This window comes from Labrus mixtus, chromosome 1 (assembly GCF_963584025.1).
Source record: "Labrus mixtus chromosome 1, fLabMix1.1, whole genome shotgun sequence".
In the NCBI taxonomy this organism is placed as follows: Eukaryota; Metazoa; Chordata; class Actinopteri; order Labriformes; family Labridae; genus Labrus; species Labrus mixtus.
The window spans coordinates 15,022,429-15,040,515 of record NC_083612.1 but is presented as its reverse complement, the minus strand read 5'-3'; the positions used below and the strand labels follow the sequence as shown (position 1 = coordinate 15,040,515).

The window sequence follows — 18,087 nt, the reverse complement described above, 5'->3', positions numbered from 1 at the left end:
GACGTACATCAGAGAGTAAGTACGACACAAGCAAGGATCTAGAAAAAAGGGGAACAATGTCAGTAAGAGCAAACGATCAGCTTTGAGTCCGATTGGACACACAGGTGCTGACAGGCATTGCACAGAGGCAAAGCACAACATTGACAGCTTTTCTTGAGAGCTCTAATCAGTATAGAAACCATCTTATAAGTCGCTGTTATCAAACAAAAACCATCATCACAACCATCATCATCATCAATAATATCAGGACCATCATCATTAAGTTAGTAGGTATTCATGAAAGAGCTGGGTCTTTAGCTTTTTCTTAAAGGTGCAGAGGGACTCTGCAGATCCAATGGAGTTTGGAAGTTCATTCCACCACCGGGGGGGGGGGGGGGGGGGGGGGGGACAGAGGAGAAGAGTCTAGTCAGAGACTTAGGACCCTGTTGTGAAGGTTGGATCAGACGCCTTTCATTGGCAGAGTGTAGTGGGCGGGAGGGAGTGCAGACCTGGATGAGAGAGTTAAAGTAAGGAGGAGCCGTTTTTGTCGCTGTTTTGTAAGCGAGCAGCAGAGTTTTAAATTTGATGCGAGCAGTAACTGTAACAGTAACTTATCCAGTGACTATCTGTATTGGCTTATTTTATCTCCGCTATGTGTCAATATTACTAGATTTATTTACTAGTCAAATAGCATTTCATTTGAGTTTTATTGTATTACAGCAGTTCTCTTTCCGGCTGTCACCAGCAGAATGTGCTATTAGTTTTAAAGAAAGCATTACCACGCTGCAGAGAGTAAAGTGGTGATGCATGTGCAGTTAAACCCATGTAGGTCGAGCCCTACATCAGATTGCAATAATGTGCAACAGGATGCTGCTTGTTTGGGGGCTATCACAAGAGATAATCAAACAATTCAACATTGCAATCCCATACATGATGGACCTGCAAGAGACAGGAAGGAAAAGGAATTACTAAAAGTAAAAGATATGGAGCTAGAAAAATGCAAACTACAGGTCTAATGCTGCACAAGTCCTTTAGATTTCTCATAATGAAACAAAGTGCAAAACACTCGTCTGTATTCAACGCGAGGCCTGGAGAGAGCCATGGACTCTTCGAACTTCTAGTCTTTGTGGCCCGCTTCACATAGACAGAATAATGTTATTAAGGTTGTTGTTTTTTTCAAGACCAACAAATGTCATCACTGTACGTTCTGTGACTCATCATCTTGTTTTTGTATTGGTGGAAATCCCCTTTAACACATGTCCAACAGTACTAGTCTAGTCTTGCCTTAGGGAGCCATTGGCTTTGTGAGAATTGGCTTTTTGCAATACTAGCAACCATTCACCAAACCACACCATTAACAGTGATAGTGTCAATAATGATCCCTCTTTTATTTTTTTACAGCTTTAGGCAACGAATCATAAGATGGTGTGGCTAAGTTGCTTTAAGCAGGGCATGACACTTGACTGTAAATCACGGCCTCAAATGCTTTATCACTTTATGGAACAAAAACAAACAAGTTCAACACTACTGAGAGTGATAAATGAATCTATGACCGAGAAGTGACAGCACGTATGAATCTGCTGACAGGTCATGCTCAATTCTTTATAATGTTTCACTGACACCGGCTGCATTATTGGTGGGGGATGACTTTACTGTCTTCACTGTTGACTTCTTTGTTCTTCTGTCATTTATCATTGTTTTACTCCATGCTGCCGTATTGTTTAACTTAGTCAACTTGTAATGTTTTTCTGATGTTTGGTTTACTACAGCTTGTTCTGTCTGCTCTATACTGTATGTTGAGTGTTGCAGTGTCAAATGTTTAATTATTTTTTCTATTGCCGTGTGTTGCTGTAAAAAAAACAAATCCTGTTGCATTGATTAAGTGAACATGTGTTTCTGATTTCAGGCTGTCATTATCAATATTTACATACAAGCCTTTAAAATACACAAAAATATTTTTTTTTCATCTCACTAAAATTTGGATTTTAATTTGAAATTGTCCTATTTTATTACTTCTTGCAAGTGTCTGACATTCTGTCCTATACATGTGATTCTGTCTGCTACAGTGTTTTTTTTCTGATACTTCCACTAGGGGGCGACAGATTAAGATTTCAAAGTGTGAGGCTCTCAACTTGTTTTCTTTACAAAATACTGGTGTTTCCTTTTTTATGGCTAGATTAAAAAGAATCCACTCTTGTACATTTTTGCAGCAGTTTAATACAAATGTTTTACGTATACCTACACAAAATGAAAATGTGAATCTTTTTTTCTGAGGACACCAAGCGGTCGAGTTTTCATCTCTATTACTACAACATAAAAATAATGTTTAAAAAAAAAAAAAGGATCAATAGTTACACAATTATAAGATTTTGTGCAATTTGATCAAATTTTCAAGACATAAATTAGTTTTTAGTATTGAAGAAGTCTTTTTTTGCCTTAAACCAACATGTTCATTGTCACAGTTCGTAGGACTGATTAGTCGAAATGGACATTTTTTAAAAGCCTCAGAACAGCTGGGCTTCTACAGCTCACAATGATGTAAATGTAGCAACTGAACATTTCTCAGTTTCACATCACTATTTAACACAATCCAGCCTTTTAATCAGTTCAGAGTCTGAGTCTCACACGGCTCCCAGACACAACAAAAAACAACCTAAACACTAACAACACTAACATGCTGTTGTGTTATGGATTGTCTGCACATGTTGTGCTCACATTTGTCTTCTTTTTTTTTAAACACACAGTTCTTGGCTATGATCCAATGCAAAACAGTCATTCCTGTTACAGTAGACAAGTTAAAGGACAACTTGTTCGAAGCATTAAATTAAAGGCTGAGCATGAAACCTTGCTGACGTCAATTCACCAGTGATCCTCTCTGCTGTGACACATTATGAATGCTGCGCTTAATAGTCCTGAATCACTAATAGTTCTGATGAACTCCGGCATACCAAACATTAATTCAAACTTCCAGTAATCCGAACAAAGAAATAATAGTCAACTGACAAAAATGTCTCCTCCTTTAATTTGTTTTTGGAAAATGTTATTGATTCCCTCACCAAGTGTTTGACCTTTTATTGTTCATGTAACTGGATATCAATTATCACATTGAAGAGGCACTCCAACCAGTTTAGGGATAAAGGTCTTACTGTAAGTTCTGTCCAGCCTGTAATTACTTTTGTTAAAAACATTTTATGACTATTTGTCAAATCTTTCCCAAATGCACAACAGACAGCCTTTATTTCAACTGAGGGCATGAGACAGAAAAAGTGAAGAAGTGGGCGTTTACCGGGCAGAAAGACACAACGAGAAGCTTTTTGTTTATTTTAGGAGATGTGCTGTGTATCTGAAGCTTCGTCAAAACTACACTTAAAGTTAGGATAGCTAGCCCTCTAGCTAGCCCGCTTTGACTTGAACTGTTCTTTCAGGCAAGGCCAGCACATTTATAGAAGTAAAATACTTAGACACTGCAGAGGTAGATGTCTGTATTAGGTTCTCAGTCATCCAGGTGAGGGGCATGTCTAGACTAGAAATCTGATTTGCCACCCTAAAAACACTTAACTGTGATTGGCTATTTGCCCCGTCAAAGGCGGGACTTAATCTATGTAGCAAAAGGCTGCTAGTATTTTTCTGCACATACAATGTATAATATTTTCTTTTGGTTGTAATTTAAAATGTCAATAAAAACTTTGCACATCTATTTCATAAGACAGGTGTATAGGAAAGTAATGCACTGTATGTTTTGAACATACATCTTTTTGTATCAAAAATAAGCTTATCTTGCCATTATCTTGTGTTTTAATGTAGATATTATTGGTGTGGTTAGAAAGGAAAGTCATTTATATTTGTGTGTCTTTGTGCACACCTCACGTTTCAGGCCACCCCTGCATAAGTCAGTGCCCCCTCGGGCCACCTCGATCAAAAAACTCTGGATACGCCCCTGATCCAGGTCATAGGTAAATTCAAAGCTTGATCCAAAGTCCAAGACCTTGGTTCAAGATCTTCAAACGAGTCCAGTTGCCTTCGGATCAAGCTTTGAACTGCAGAGGTAGGTAGGTTTTTATACTTGTTATATGGATTTACAAGAATACTCAATCCTCAGTATGACTACAGTCACATCATTATTCATCGATTTTATATGCAGTGACATTTTATGTCATCAAGAAATCAAACATCACAAAATCAGAATATACTGCAAATCTGAGGAGTTTACAGTGAAAGTCAAATTTAAGTTTATTAAATATTTTTTATAAAAATTATATATGCTGAAACTATATGAAAAATACTTCTCTGCAAGTCGTATCTTCTCTAGTGGGTCTGGTATGTAGAGCTGGTTTGTTTTTCCCTTTCCCATTTACAGCCATTCTGTACAGCAACTGCATTCACTTAAAGTACTTTGAAAAGAAAATGTGCACATGGTAAACCAGGGGAAACATGAAGGCAACGCAGATTCACTGTTCTAGCATCACCGGGTCACAGTTTTTAGTAAAGTTTGCATTGACTATAAGAATAAGAGTTAGAATATATAACTACAACTGTTTTCAGTAAAATAACAGCTGGGCGATTCATTAATCTGCACACCTTGTATTCACTTTGTCTTTGCTTCTTGGTTGATAAAACTGTATTTTTTAACTAAAGCAGGTACCTGCAGACACTTCACACAGCTCCAAAGTGCAGTCTCTGATTCAAGTGTATTTATTGATTCAACTATTTTTTCCATTGGTCCATTCTTATCCACCAATTTCTCCCATTGTCGTTGCTTAGACTGTCATAGCAGAAAGTTTACCACTGCACACCAATGTTTGCCCTGATAAGGTCGGAAAACTAAATGTCTTCCCTAAGAATTTAGGGATGAATTAAATATTGTATGACCTAAACATCGTCAGCTACCAGAAGTTTAAACATTTGGATCCGCTCAAGCTAACTGCTCTGGACTTCATTCAGACTATAACGCAGTCTTCAGTCAAGAGAACCTGAGGCGATGACTTCAGTTTTCCTGCAGACATTGAGGCCTGATCATGATCCTGATCAATTGTCCTGTTAGAGGCAGCTGCAGTGCTGCTCAATAAGGCAGCTGTACAAACAAGCAATCCATCTGCAGAGGACTACATACATACGTAGGACACAGAGAGAAAATGAGGTATGGCTGAACATCTGGAAAGGGTAGTGACCATGATTCAAATAAACCAGACACACGACACGGTCACCTATCTACAGAGGGATTCAATGAATGGGATTTATCAGCGCAGGAGGCCAAAGCTACAGCCTGATGTTTTTTACCCTGTAGTTTCCGATCCAAAACCGCAGTGTGATAAAGGTGAGGCAGGTTGAGTAGGGAGCATGGTTGTGCTCAGTGTCACATAGTGAGGATGTTTTCACTGTAAACCACTTTGGTATTTTCAAATGAACATGTTGAAACAGCAGGACTTAGAAACGGTTTAGTAGATATGAAGAAACTGCCCCTTTAAATGTTCTCCTGACAGAACAAGCGGATCTAGACTGGAATATTTTGTCACACGTTAGTTAAAATGAGTGACAGGACTCAGGCTTGATTGCATTGACAGATTTTGTGTTGTGTAATGATCAAAATGCAAGGAAGTGTGGTCAACAGGAACGCAAAGGAGGAGAAATCCTTCCTGCATATTATCCCATATGCTCTTGTAAAGCGTCTCAAGATAACACTCGGCGCTATACAGCTAATGATTGAATGATTGATTGAATATCTGGCCTAAGGATGACATCTTGAAGGGATGCCTTCACAGTTAATGTGTATAATGTCTTCCTCTTAGGGGGGAAATTGTATTCTCAATCGTTTGATTAAATACAGCTGAATTTGCTTTTTTATTTTTTTTATTTAATACCTTCTACAGCGCAACTGTTCGTTTTAACCACTAGGTGGCAGCAGGATACAGATATACTGTCACAAAACAACCTAGTGAAGGAATATTACAAAACTCTAGGAATAAATTCCTTACCAAGAAATGTAATCACATAACTGTTCATGAAGATGTCTTATACCATATACACAAACATATACATACATAAAAAGAGTTAAATTTAACTCCGGTAGGAAAATTCTTGAGAGCTGCTCAAGGTTTGGGTACCCAGAACCTTATTGGTGAACAACTGAAAATGTTAACCTCTGCCTTAGGTAACTTGTGAGGGATCAAACTTGGGTTTATTCAGGATATTAAATCCATTTCATGCATTTGTTTTGCACAAACAAACTTTTGTTTGTTGATTTAAATATCTCAAATACTAGTTAGAAAACAATACTGCTCCACATTGTCAAATTAGAGCTTAGATTGGGACCAAAAAATTGGCCCGGCCCTTCCATTTATCTGTATTTATTGGCCCTTGCCCAATGAAACCCCCACATTTTTTTTTTTTTTACAAGTGAAGTTTTATTTTTTAATTTTACCTTTGCCAATTTCCCTAACTGGTCCCTCTGTCAGTTTTGATAAATAGTGCAGCACTTTACCTCTCTGTATATTAAAAATGTCACTTAAAGAAACCTTTCCCTTACCTGTTTTTATGTGAGGGACTCTTTACCACCTCACTAACGAGAAGAAAAGAGTGAATTGACAATTACATTGAAGAATAGATGTTGCACTGCAACAACTGCAACTGAATTTAAACCTACTTAGCATAATCTATTTGGATCAGGTTTCATAATACATGATGTAATATCTCTCCCTCTGACACATCGTAGATTAGTTAATGTTTACAGACATGAAGGTGTTACAGCAAATCTATCAGCCAGGTGAACAGATACCAGGTTCACAGGTCTGTGTGACTCACCATGGTCTACTTTACACAACTAAGAGTGTGATATTCTGCTCCGGAGTACAATCAACTTCATGAACTGCACAACTCAGGTTCAGTATACCTTCATCAGAATTGTGCTCAGGTATATATATGTGCAACCGTATACTTCTATTGTTTCTACATTATATATATATATATATATATATATATATATATTATAAGGGCAATATTGCATTTTTATCTTCTGCAACATTTTCTTGACGACTTCTTCCTAATTGAAAGTTTCCACTGACATGTACAATCAGCTTCTGAAATATTATGCAATAAAAAATAAAGTATTTAAGGAGTTTTTAAAAAGTCCAACTTGAGGACAGAACAATGCTGCTTACTCGGCTTCTTCTAATGATACTCCCGTCCTATTCTTGGATTAATGTTTAAACTTATTTTTGTACTTTTAATTGAATATATTTTACTGATAATAATCCTTTAACTTAAATAAATGATCCTAGTGAGGTCTTTACACTGGCTCCCAGTCTGTCAGAAAATAGATTTTAAAATACTGCTGCTGGTTTAAAAAGCATTTAATGGTTTAGGGCCAAAATACATCAATGACCTTCTGATAAACTATGAACCATCCAGACTGCTCAGATTGTCTGGGACAGGTCTGCTCTCTGTCCCCACAGTCAGAACCAAACACAGATGTCATGATGTGTGTGAAGCACTTTGAACTGCCTCGTTGCTGAAATATGCTTTATTAATAAACTTGCCTTGCCTGGTGCTGCTTGCACAGATCTGAATTATGGGTTAGAATTTGTAAGACTACCATATCGGTCCATTAAGTAACGCAGATATTGGGAAGTTCATAAATTTACTGTATATAATCAAAAAGACACAAACACAAAAATGACACAAAAAGTTTTGAATTAGATTTAATAACGTTATATAGTACAAAACATCACAACAAAACATGGTTCATTCTTTAGGCGTCTTTGCTTTTCACTCAAAAAGCAGCCAAGCAGTTCAGACAGAATGACTAGTGGCATGTAACTGACCCAGTTTGCAATAGGAGAAAACAGTGGAGGCAAAAAGGTGTACAATATGTGATATGGACCACCTACTTCTTCAGTATAAAAACACTAATTTTTGGGAAATCCAATAAAGAGTATGAAAATATAAATAGAACTTTGTCTGTTCAATCAATTAAAATCTTTACAAAAATACTAGTAGAAATAAGAAATTAATCTTGTTCAATACCCTACGTAACAACTTTTTGTACATTTCTTTACGTAAAAAAATATGTTGGAAAAAGAGAGAATTGTGGTTTCTGACTTCTCATGAGGAGGTAGTTTATCTCCCCCTGTGCCCTTTGCTAGGTGACTCTCACATACCAAATTGTACCTTGTCCTCAAATGTTCTGGCTTCAAGATGAACAAGCCATAAACAATTCAGCTTCACAATAGCCAGGCCAGAAATGCAGTTAATATTGAGATTACTGATTGATGTGATGTTCATTTGTTGCTAATGAGCGTAAATATCTGAACAAAGCTGTTTGCAAAGGCACTCTGATGCACAGCAATGCCAAGTCAAAACTATTCAAACATGTTCATTTAGGAGAGAAAGACCCAATCTAGAAAATGACTCTGGTGCCACCTGTTCAGGTCAAAGTAACCATTACTTCAGGTGTGACACTCCAAACACACAAATGTTGAATGTGTGTACTTTTTAAGATGGGTTTCCTAATTTCCCAACAGTACATTTTTTGTATCACAAAGCTCCAGCCTTCATTAACCTGTGTCTACATACACAATCAACTGACAATAAAGATTCAACAATTACGGTTATGTTAAGATTTGGGACTGAGGCTTTAATCTTCAAAGCTCAATAAAAACTGCCTATTTCTGGCATGGCTAGTGGAAGTAGGACTGCAGGGTACCACGGCGGCGGACATCGGTTGTCCAGCAGTGGAAGCCACCACCCAGGGAGTTGGCATGGCGGATGCTCACCTTAATGGTCTTAATACCTGCAGAAGAAAAACATATTTACAAATCATTACACAGTATAAAAAACCACATGCTCCTAAAATGTCCTTAATATGCAGACAATCTTCAAATATTCATTTCAGTAAAAATGAACAAAAAATGATGCAAATGTTGAATGTGTTATACAAATGAGTTTACCAAGACTCTCAAACATTTTTTGAATGGAGCTTTCATTGGCGTCAACCATGACGCGCTTCTCATCCAGCATCAGGACGTTCATGGACAGCCACTTAGACGACATCCACAGAGGATGGTCTAAACAGAAAGGGAAAGAGCGTAACAGTTGAAGATATCTGAAATATCTGCTTGTGCAAGAGCAGATAAGTTACTGTTTGAGTACCAACCATCAGGAATCAGAGGTGTTGGAGGTTTCACAATAGTCCAGCCCGCCTTCTTGAACATGTCAACCTGAGGTCAGAGGACAAAGTATATAGTCAATCTATTACATTAGATGTCAGCACAACACACTGAGAAACCAAAACTAGTCCTCCCTGTCCCACAGTACCTGGCGACATGGGCGATCAGGGTTTGACAGCACAAGTCCTGGCCCGATGATGTTAAAAGTGGCATCGATGTGCATAGGGTTGGGGTCCTTGAAGGAGATTATATGGATATTGTAGTCTGGTGCCAGATGACGACGCATCCACTCAATTCCCATATAATTTGTAACCTGCAAAAAAACAAAAGAGAAGATGTTTTTTTTTATAATTGTCAATGTCTGCAGAGTTGTTATGTGTCTGCATTAGTTTGAAGTGAACAATTTGGTTGCATGTCACTCTGTATATGACTGACGTTTGAGAGAAAGACTTTTGGATAAGAGTGAAGAATTCGACTTTGTGTTGCATTCAGAAAGGGAGCCTTTTATTTCAGATAGCAACCATGTTAAAAGTTTATCAGCCTTCATACCTGACTCCTTTGGACAAAAAGATCCCTCCCAGCTCGGATGAAATCTGCAGCATCAAAGCAGGGCTCGTGTTCTGTGGTCACAAACTTCCCCTCGGCGGCCAGCTTGTGTCTGTCTTCTACGGTGCGGATGGGGTAGTCCTTCATAAAACCAGTAAGAAATAGAGAGTCAGTAATGAACAGTGTCTTGCCTCGTGGAGTGCAATAAACAGCAAGGGGGCAAAAGTGCAGAGGTAATCAGAGGTCCTCAAACACCCTGCACACTTCTCATATTTAATAACAGGGTCAAATGAGGCCTTACCTGATCATACAGTTCATCAGACATGGTGGGTTTAGGAGCTGTGGTCCATTTGGCACCTCTTCTGAAGTACTCCTTGATCAGAGGTCTGTAGGCTCGGTACTCAAAGAAGCGAGCCCTCCACGCCATAGGAGCCTCGATAATCTCATTTCCCACAACCATAAGAATGTCTCTGGGCATGGCAGCATACATTCCTGCAACAAATGCATAACACATGATTAGCTGATGTAAATATTTCCCAGAAATAGAACTTGGTGCTATAAAAGTGTTTTCATCTAATTTACTCAAGCGAAAGTAGTGTCACACTAAAAGACTTGCATTCAAACTTTTAGCTAAGCCATATCAGAATCAGAAATACTTTATTAATCCCAGGGGGAAATTTGTTTGCTACAGTTGCTCATAACACCAAAAATCAGTAGGAAGTACAGATAAGTTCACAATATAAAATAAAATAAAAATAGTAATAACAATTTAATAAGCATAAGTACCAAGTGAAAGCAATAATAAAGTAGTATAAGTAATAAGCTACGTTCAAGCGCAGGTAATTGAAAATATAAACAATATTTACAAATATGAATATACACTGATGGATTAACAGCGTAGATATTGCACGGTTCATGTATAGATAGCACTTTTATGTATAAATATGGTCCAGTTTTCAACAGATTGCACAGTTTTAGGAGAGAATATATAGGTCTACACAAACTAAAGTAGCAGAAGAATCAGGCTCAATGGGTTTACAATATTACATCATTGGATCATTGAAATGGAAAAGGTGCTGTAATGATTTCTACAGTGATATGTAGCTATTTTTACATTTTGCAGTTGAATAAAAATGGATGTTATATTAAACATTTAGCATAATTTAGCATGCAGAATATTAATCTGCAGTTAAGCCTCGTACTTCTAGTATTCTACAAAACAAACTGAAACACAGGAAATACTTAACTACATCAAACAAGCTGTAAAATGTTTTTTAGCGATGAACTACTTCACACACGAAGGTGAAGTGAAGAATGAATATGGTTGGGGACTGAAAATACATAGAAATGCTTCTCTGTGGTTTGTGTGCTTTTCTTTTTACCTGATGATTGGAAGTCTGGAGTTTTGTACTCCATCGACCAGTCGAGGGGTTCTGGCCTCACCACAGTGACGCCCTCGTGGCGCAGAATATTGCACATTTCTTCAATCTCGGCAACAGCTTTTTTCAAGTGGTCCGCAGGAAAAGACTGGCCCCCATACTGCTGGTAGAAGGGCCAATACTTCTCATATGTGTTGGCCTGTGGAGAGGTTTACAATATGAAACATGGAGTTAATCCCAGTGTCCAGTGATGCAATTTAGATGCTGTTTTGCCGGCTTAACATTATGTGATTCTTATTTTTCTCAGAGGACATCGAGACAATTAAGCTTACTTTCACTTCCACAGTGAAGGGAGGCACCTGAGCGTTCTCAGCACGACCCACAATCACCTCCTCCAGAGGGTCCCATTCATTGTAGGCGCAGACAGGACACTCCTGCTGCACAGGCTCAGTAACATGTTCCTCTTCAATTGCACGATGTGAATGTGCAGCAGCTGCACTCGAAGTGCTTTGGAAGGTCCTCTGCACCCATCCAGTCACCGACCGGCCAAGCTAAGGAGAAAAAAAGAGACTTAAAGAAAAATCTGCACAAATCCACTAAATTTTGTGCTCTGGGAGTGAAACATATACTGACAAAACTTTCTATTACATGCCAATTCTTTAAAGTGAATGGACACTTTTGTTAAAAATAAATAAATAAATACTTCTTAATATAAAATGTTTGTTTATTGTATGCAAAACTAAATATGTGCAGTTACCCAATTGAATGTTTAGTTGTGTTAACTTTTTCTTTCATTAAGAGTAAGAAATAAGAATAAATTATATATTCAAATGTCTGATTTGACTGGCTGCTCACACATTGAAAAAGCGGATCAAATTACCATAAAACTGTTTAAGGTGATAAAAGAGACAGAAGACCTCAGATATCTTAGCAAAATGCCTTCAGTTTGCTTGGTGCCAAAGTACACGTGTTATTAAGGAGCGTTATCTGCACAGAAAAGGTCCAACTATGGGGCCTCTGCTGGCTCAGGATCAGCTCAAATGTCACTGAGTTTGGGAGCGCATCTGTGCCAAACAGCTGTTCACTGTCACTCAGGGAGCACAGGAAAAAAAAAGTCTCTCTCAGCGATTAGAGGCAAATCCATTCTTTGACACAATCAAATTTTATTTAAGACCGAATAGTCGGATCGTTTTTACTCTTTTGTTTTTTCTTTAACGATTTAAAAAAAAAATGTTTATCAAATGTAATCAAACAATAAATAATAGCCAATCAATCTGATCCAAAGTGAAAGAAAAGCTCAGATGTAGCCTGATGAAGAAAATGTCGATTTTTTTTTCTTTATTCACGTTGACTGTAATGTGCTTTTTTTTTTTTTTTTTTTTTTTACAAACCACTACTTTTCCTAACAATTTTGGAAGAAAATGAAACCACCATTATACCAACCATGGCTCCGATCAGATGGGCAGCCTCGGCCCCCCTGCTACCTCCTCTCAGACATCTTACTCGCAGCATTTTCCAAAGTAATAGTGAGTGTCGGTGAAAATTACACGGCAGCTCAGGATCCACCTCGCAGTTTGCTCATGAATGAAGACGCCTCGGCTTTATAGCCGTGGGTCTACGTGTCTCGAAGACGATTGGTTACTTCAATGTTGTGGGGCAACGTGACTTGAGAAAAAGCATTTCTGAAACACAATCCCTTACGCCAGCAAATTCTTATCAAGTGGCCCACTAAGTTCCCAGGGAGAACATCTGAAAATGTCTCAAGATTTATCTCCATTGTGCAGAAATTGTTTCGTCTTCCTGCGAAGCTGTGACTCTGAAACTGTCTGAATTTAAGTGAAGAAAAAAACAAGGAACAGTTTAAACCGACTCAAAGCATGTTTGCAAATGACCTACATGTCCTAGTTTGCTTGCAACTGGATAAAATAAGGCTTGGAACAAGTAATTAACACAAAAATCAAGCTTGAAAGTATATAGTAATGTATTTATTAAGTCATAATAGGTTTCACTTTTTTCACCAATTTTTCAATTTTCCTGATTGCAAAAATACAAGTAGATTTGTTTTCCTTTTAAAATAGAAGCACATTTAATAAAACATCCTGAATAACAGATTTACTGAGAACTCTCTGTGGATGGATGTCATGATTCAGTCTGTCATACTTGCTCATTTGGCTACTTTGAAACCAGTGGTACATTTACAATATAATTTTGTTAAGTGACCAATACACACTTGCAAGAGACAGAGAGTGCAGAAAAGGGTGAAAATGGAGCTCACATAATCAAACAGATAGATAGCACTGTCCCAGCTGTGTCACCACATGCTTCTCTGCAGTGTGCTCACAAGAGTTTCACAATCCAGAGACCTCAATGACCCTCAATATTACTTGCCCTCTGGAAAAAAAAACCTGGCTAATACCCAAGGTTCAAAAGATATTCACAGAGGATTCAGATTTCTGATAGAAATGTTCGGACAGAGAATTTATTAGACCATATCGTTGAAGCTGCATTAATAATCTCATGGTCCTTGGAGGTAGATGAACATTAAACAAGCAGATAAAGCACTGACAACACGAGTTTAGAGAGCAGGGTTGTATGACTGGGGGGCAAATGAGGGATTCAGCCCCACTCAGGAAGTCACTGCATCCAGGAAAGAAGTAGGCCAGGAAGTAGGCCACGAAAGAAGTAGGCCAGCACAAAATACACTTTGGATGTTATAAGACAACCAAGGGCACCTTGCCAAAACACATTTGACCCCTAAAGTCTAGTGCTCTGTACACTCCTGCCACGGTTGGAAGAGGTGTGCTTTGGCCCAGTATGGTTGATCATGCACAAGCACGGAAACACAACGTGGACATGATGTATAATCAATCACCATCTTGTCATATTGAAGTCGCTAATCAATCAAACCACCTGAATGTCAAAAAGATTACTGAGCATTGTGTTAAGTTTGACAAAGACGTGAATATGAATATCAACCTTATCATGCAAACTGCAAATATTCTGCCGTTTGTTCAGAGGTAACGATACTCAGGGCCTGCAGTGTGAGTGCAGGTCAGTGGGGGACTGAGGAGGAGGGACCGTCGTGCTTCAGCATGGTACAGGCCAGGGAAACTAGGCCTGGTGTGAGTGAACCCTATGAGAGAAATTTCTCCCAAGAATATGAGAATTGCTAGTTCTCTAAATAAACACGAACACGATGTGATATGATTCAGGAAAACCTTTTATACGTGAACACGGAGAGAAGACATTCATAGAGGTTCTTTCCCTTATAACCCTAAATTAACAGTTATCAGTTTTATCCCTACAATGAGGCGGCCTCAGACAGCTCCGATTGTACCTACCAGAAGGGTTTTTGTTATGACGTATAAAAACATTTGGTTATATTGTAAATATGCAGAAAGAAGAAGTTGATTTGTTGACTTAGTCCAACTATGACTGGACAGACTGAAACAGTTTCAAAATCAGATTTCTGGAAGTTGGACTGAAACACATATGTAATGTGGTTGGGGATTGGTTTACTTTTACATGTATACACCTCAATCGGACCCAGACTGGCCCAGGCATTCTGCACATGTCCACCACTGTCCCTGCGGCAGGCTTCGACTCAGAAGTTGAAAAGGATAAATGCATAGCATAGTCCTGTTGACGTCTGCCATTGGATATCATGGTAAGCAGAGGGAGGGTTAGCGTCCATTGCATTTGTACCACAAAGTGATGAGTACATACAAAATGTACAGAGCTGAAAAGTTGTCTGTGTTTTCACTGTTAGACATATAACCAGCCGCTTGCTGACTTGATAGCAACCGGAAGAAGATCAAATACTAACTGGCCGAACGGGGTCACACTTACGTCATTAAATGGATTCCCTCCCGTGCTTGTACACTGAGACGAGGACAGTAATACAGTCAAGTCGGCAATCATCTGTAACCGTATCTTAACTGTGTTTGTAAATGTTCTGACTGTTTGTTTGCACACCTTGGCGCGTTAGCTAACAGGGAATGTGTTTGGATGCGCTCCAATCAGTGGGGTTAATGTTCCAGCTTTTTCCTATGTGTTGCCTTTTCTCCTGCCTGTCTCACTTTGTGTCATCTGCATCCACCTCTGACTCTCTGGGCTCCTGGATCTTCATTTATCAGTCATACCTGATGAACTTGAGTGATACCTGATGAACCTGCCCACCTGTTTACAACCGGTCATCCAGCAGCATTTCTACACCTGCTCCTCACCCACTGTGTTCCTGGTTGTTATTTTAACTACATTGAATCAAAAATGTTTACTAATATCCCTACAGATTAGGAGAAATATAATAATAATATTGACTTTTGCCAGAACATAACCAAAGCCTTATAATGGCAACTATAATACAAAGGAACTACTTAAAAGAAGCAGCTCCAGGAGCGGATCGGAGGACGCCAGCCGGACCCCACCTGAAATTATCCCAGATCGTGGAGCGAGTGGCTTCCTTCATCGGTTCAGCCTCAATATCAGGCACAAGTGGTGCAGGCGAACCTGCATCTGTGTCGGATAACGTCGGCTGCACTGGCAGCTCGCCATTTATGAGACTTTAAAAGAGAAGAGAAACCTGAAACGTCCTGCATCACATGAATAAAGTGTTTGATCAAACGCTGTGTAATGTGCACTTCTCATCCGATTAGCCTTCTTTCCAAACATAAGAATTTCCCCGGATTTCTTTATTCGTTATTAAGTCACATGTAGTCTGGCCTATGTGCGTCTGCTGTGCGCAATTACGCATGTGGCACATCAGCGTATTTATTATTTTAATCTCCGGACATACCGATTAGTTATGATCTAATGTTGATGTTCTGTATTCTTATATATTTCATATTTCAGAGGGTAAAAGTTGTATTTAGTATCTCTGGAAGTTTTTCTGTCCTTTTAAAGTAAATGTTTTTAGTTTTTCTGTTTTAATTTGTCTCAGTATTTTCTGCAGCATGAACATTTAACATGTAATTACCGAAAGCAGCCTCTCTAATCTTTAATCTTTAAAGTAAGCTACATCGATTAAACAAACAAAAAAACATCAAATAAAACACACAATTAAAGAAATCACCTGACAGCTCGCCCTGCTCATCATTATTTAAAAAGCAATGTAGCCTACAGAGATCGTTTGAGGTGAAGCGTAATATAAAATACATTTGAGATATCTTATCTAACAGTAAATCTGTGAACCTCTATCTATCCGTCCTAACAAGCACTCTTATAGTATGATCTAATTATTATCCGACACAGACAGATTCGCTGCACTGCAAGTCCACACTGAGTTGAAAACGTGCATACACGAACTGAGACCTGGTGTGAGATATGAGCGTACCCTCAGCTCACGTCCAAATTGATAAGTGCCGAACTTTGCGTGGAAATGACCGTACACCCATTTTCTGCCGTACGTACGTTTGATAAGTGAGGGCCCTTGTGTGTAAGGGAACGAGCTGAAGGACTATTGTGACTTATTTAACTTAAAGAGAACAGTCTCAATTGCTCTGTGCATGTTATTCTGTAATATTCTGTCAGGAGTGAAAATAATCTAAGTAGCAGAATGAGAAGTTCATAAGCTTGTTCTCTAAAGTTTATTGAGTTTTAGTGTTTTAAAAGTGAACTTATTTATGTCATTATTATTATCTTTTGGTTCTTGAACTGGCACCCAATGAAGAACCTGAGAACAATCTAGTAAAACACAAGACACAACCAGAGAAAGGTTGTTGAAAACAATAGAGAGTTATCATTTCTTTGAGACGACGAAATTTGTAGAAATTGGACCCACAGCCCTCCAAACTGAAGCTGATCTGACCTTTGTAAGTGTAACATGTTCTTCTCAGCACACAGTTATGAGCTTTGCTTATAGAAACAATTGTTTGGGTGTCAGGAACAGACAAAGAAAGAGTGCCACCTGCAGGAATATAAGGCAGCTTCAAGGAGACTAAGACAGTTGTAATAAATTAACTATTTTTTTAATCTGTTGTCACCAAAAACAATCAAACAAACACACTCAGGTTATAAATGTCTAGTTCTTGATAATTGTGGGTCCTTTACATTTGGGGAAAGTTACTCAGGACAGAAACTTGAGGGTAAACTAAAGTGACATTTGAGGTACTAGTAAGCTTTTTTCAAACCCCTACCTCACTTTTTTGTTAAATGTATTTATTGTAGTGTTTTACTCCACTACATTTTATTTGGAGCTGCAGTTTAACTGCAGATCAAACCTTTTTTTCAGACCTGAAAAACCAGAGAGACATTTTAGCTCTAAACCCCAAAAAGGTTTCTGTTACGTGCCGTAGTTTTGTTTGTGTTTTCTCTCTCTCCTGTGTGTGTTGCTCCTCAGCCTCAGAGTGCCCAGCATCACCTGTGGCTAATTACTAATCAGGGGCAAACTATAAAGAGCAGGAGAGGAGGCTGCCAGTTGCCAGTGGGTTGTTGGACTGCGTGTGTGTCTGACGAGAACTTTAGTGTGATCCTTTTGTCGAAGCGGTGTGTTCCGATTGAGGCCTTATTGTTCATATCTTGAGTGTTCGTTTTGAATTGGCTTCTCTTTTTGTTTTGATTTTTTTAGAAGAAGCTTGTTTTGTGTTGCACATTTTGATTTAGTTTGTTAATAAATCATCATAAACTTTGCTTATATTTAGTTCCTATTTCTTTTCCCTGGGTTTTAATTTATTGTTACTCCCCTCATCCCCTAGCCATCTTGGGGAACGTAACAGTTTCATTATGCATCTTATTGAGAAATTGGAAGGAAAATGTATTATTTATTTATTACAAAATAGTGGAATAATTCAATGTGTGTCCGAATGCAATCCTATCTATTTTTCTAACATTGTGATCATTTCTATGTGTGTGAACCTTTGAAGAAGGTCTGATGTAGCTCTGCATCCACAGGCCTTACATGTCAAAATGTACAAAATATGCACAGGCCCTTTTAACTGTATAATGATCAGTATAACTTTTTTATATTATAACTTTTTTGTAACACAACTCAAAATGTTACGCTCTAATATTCAACATTGACAAAC

General features: G+C 38.4%; 1 protein-coding gene across 1 annotated transcript; it reads right to left on the bottom strand.

Annotated features, from left to right (window-relative positions):
- Positions 1-7,660: 7,660 nt before the first annotated feature.
- gatm (glycine amidinotransferase (L-arginine:glycine amidinotransferase)) lies at positions 7,661-12,669 on the bottom strand. Its single transcript, XM_061034586.1, has 9 exons — positions 12,509-12,669; positions 11,398-11,616; positions 11,069-11,264; positions 9,988-10,178; positions 9,690-9,827; positions 9,289-9,453; positions 9,128-9,191; positions 8,922-9,038; positions 7,661-8,764 (listed from the first exon to the last, which is right to left on the bottom strand). Exons 1-9 carry the CDS (start codon positions 12,575-12,577, stop codon positions 8,652-8,654), a joined length of 1,272 nt encoding a protein of 423 aa, XP_060890569.1. The 5' UTR covers positions 12,578-12,669; the 3' UTR covers positions 7,661-8,651.
- Positions 12,670-18,087: the final 5,418 nt, after the last annotated feature.

What these genes read in the sequence shown, in the direction of transcription:
- gatm (XM_061034586.1), bottom strand. Translation starts at nt 12,577, where the DNA reads ATGCTGCGAGTAAGATGTCTGAGAGGAGGTAGCAGGGGGGCCGAGGCT. An exon ending in CCTTCACTGTGGAAGTGAAA is followed by an intron (nt 11,265 to 11,397) that starts GTAAGCTTAATT and finishes ACCTCTCCACAG; the next exon opens with GCCAACACATATGAGAAGTA. An exon ending in CTGATGAACTGTATGATCAG is followed by an intron (nt 9,828 to 9,987) that starts GTAAGGCCTCAT and finishes GGTTTTATGAAG; the next exon opens with GACTACCCCATCCGCACCGT.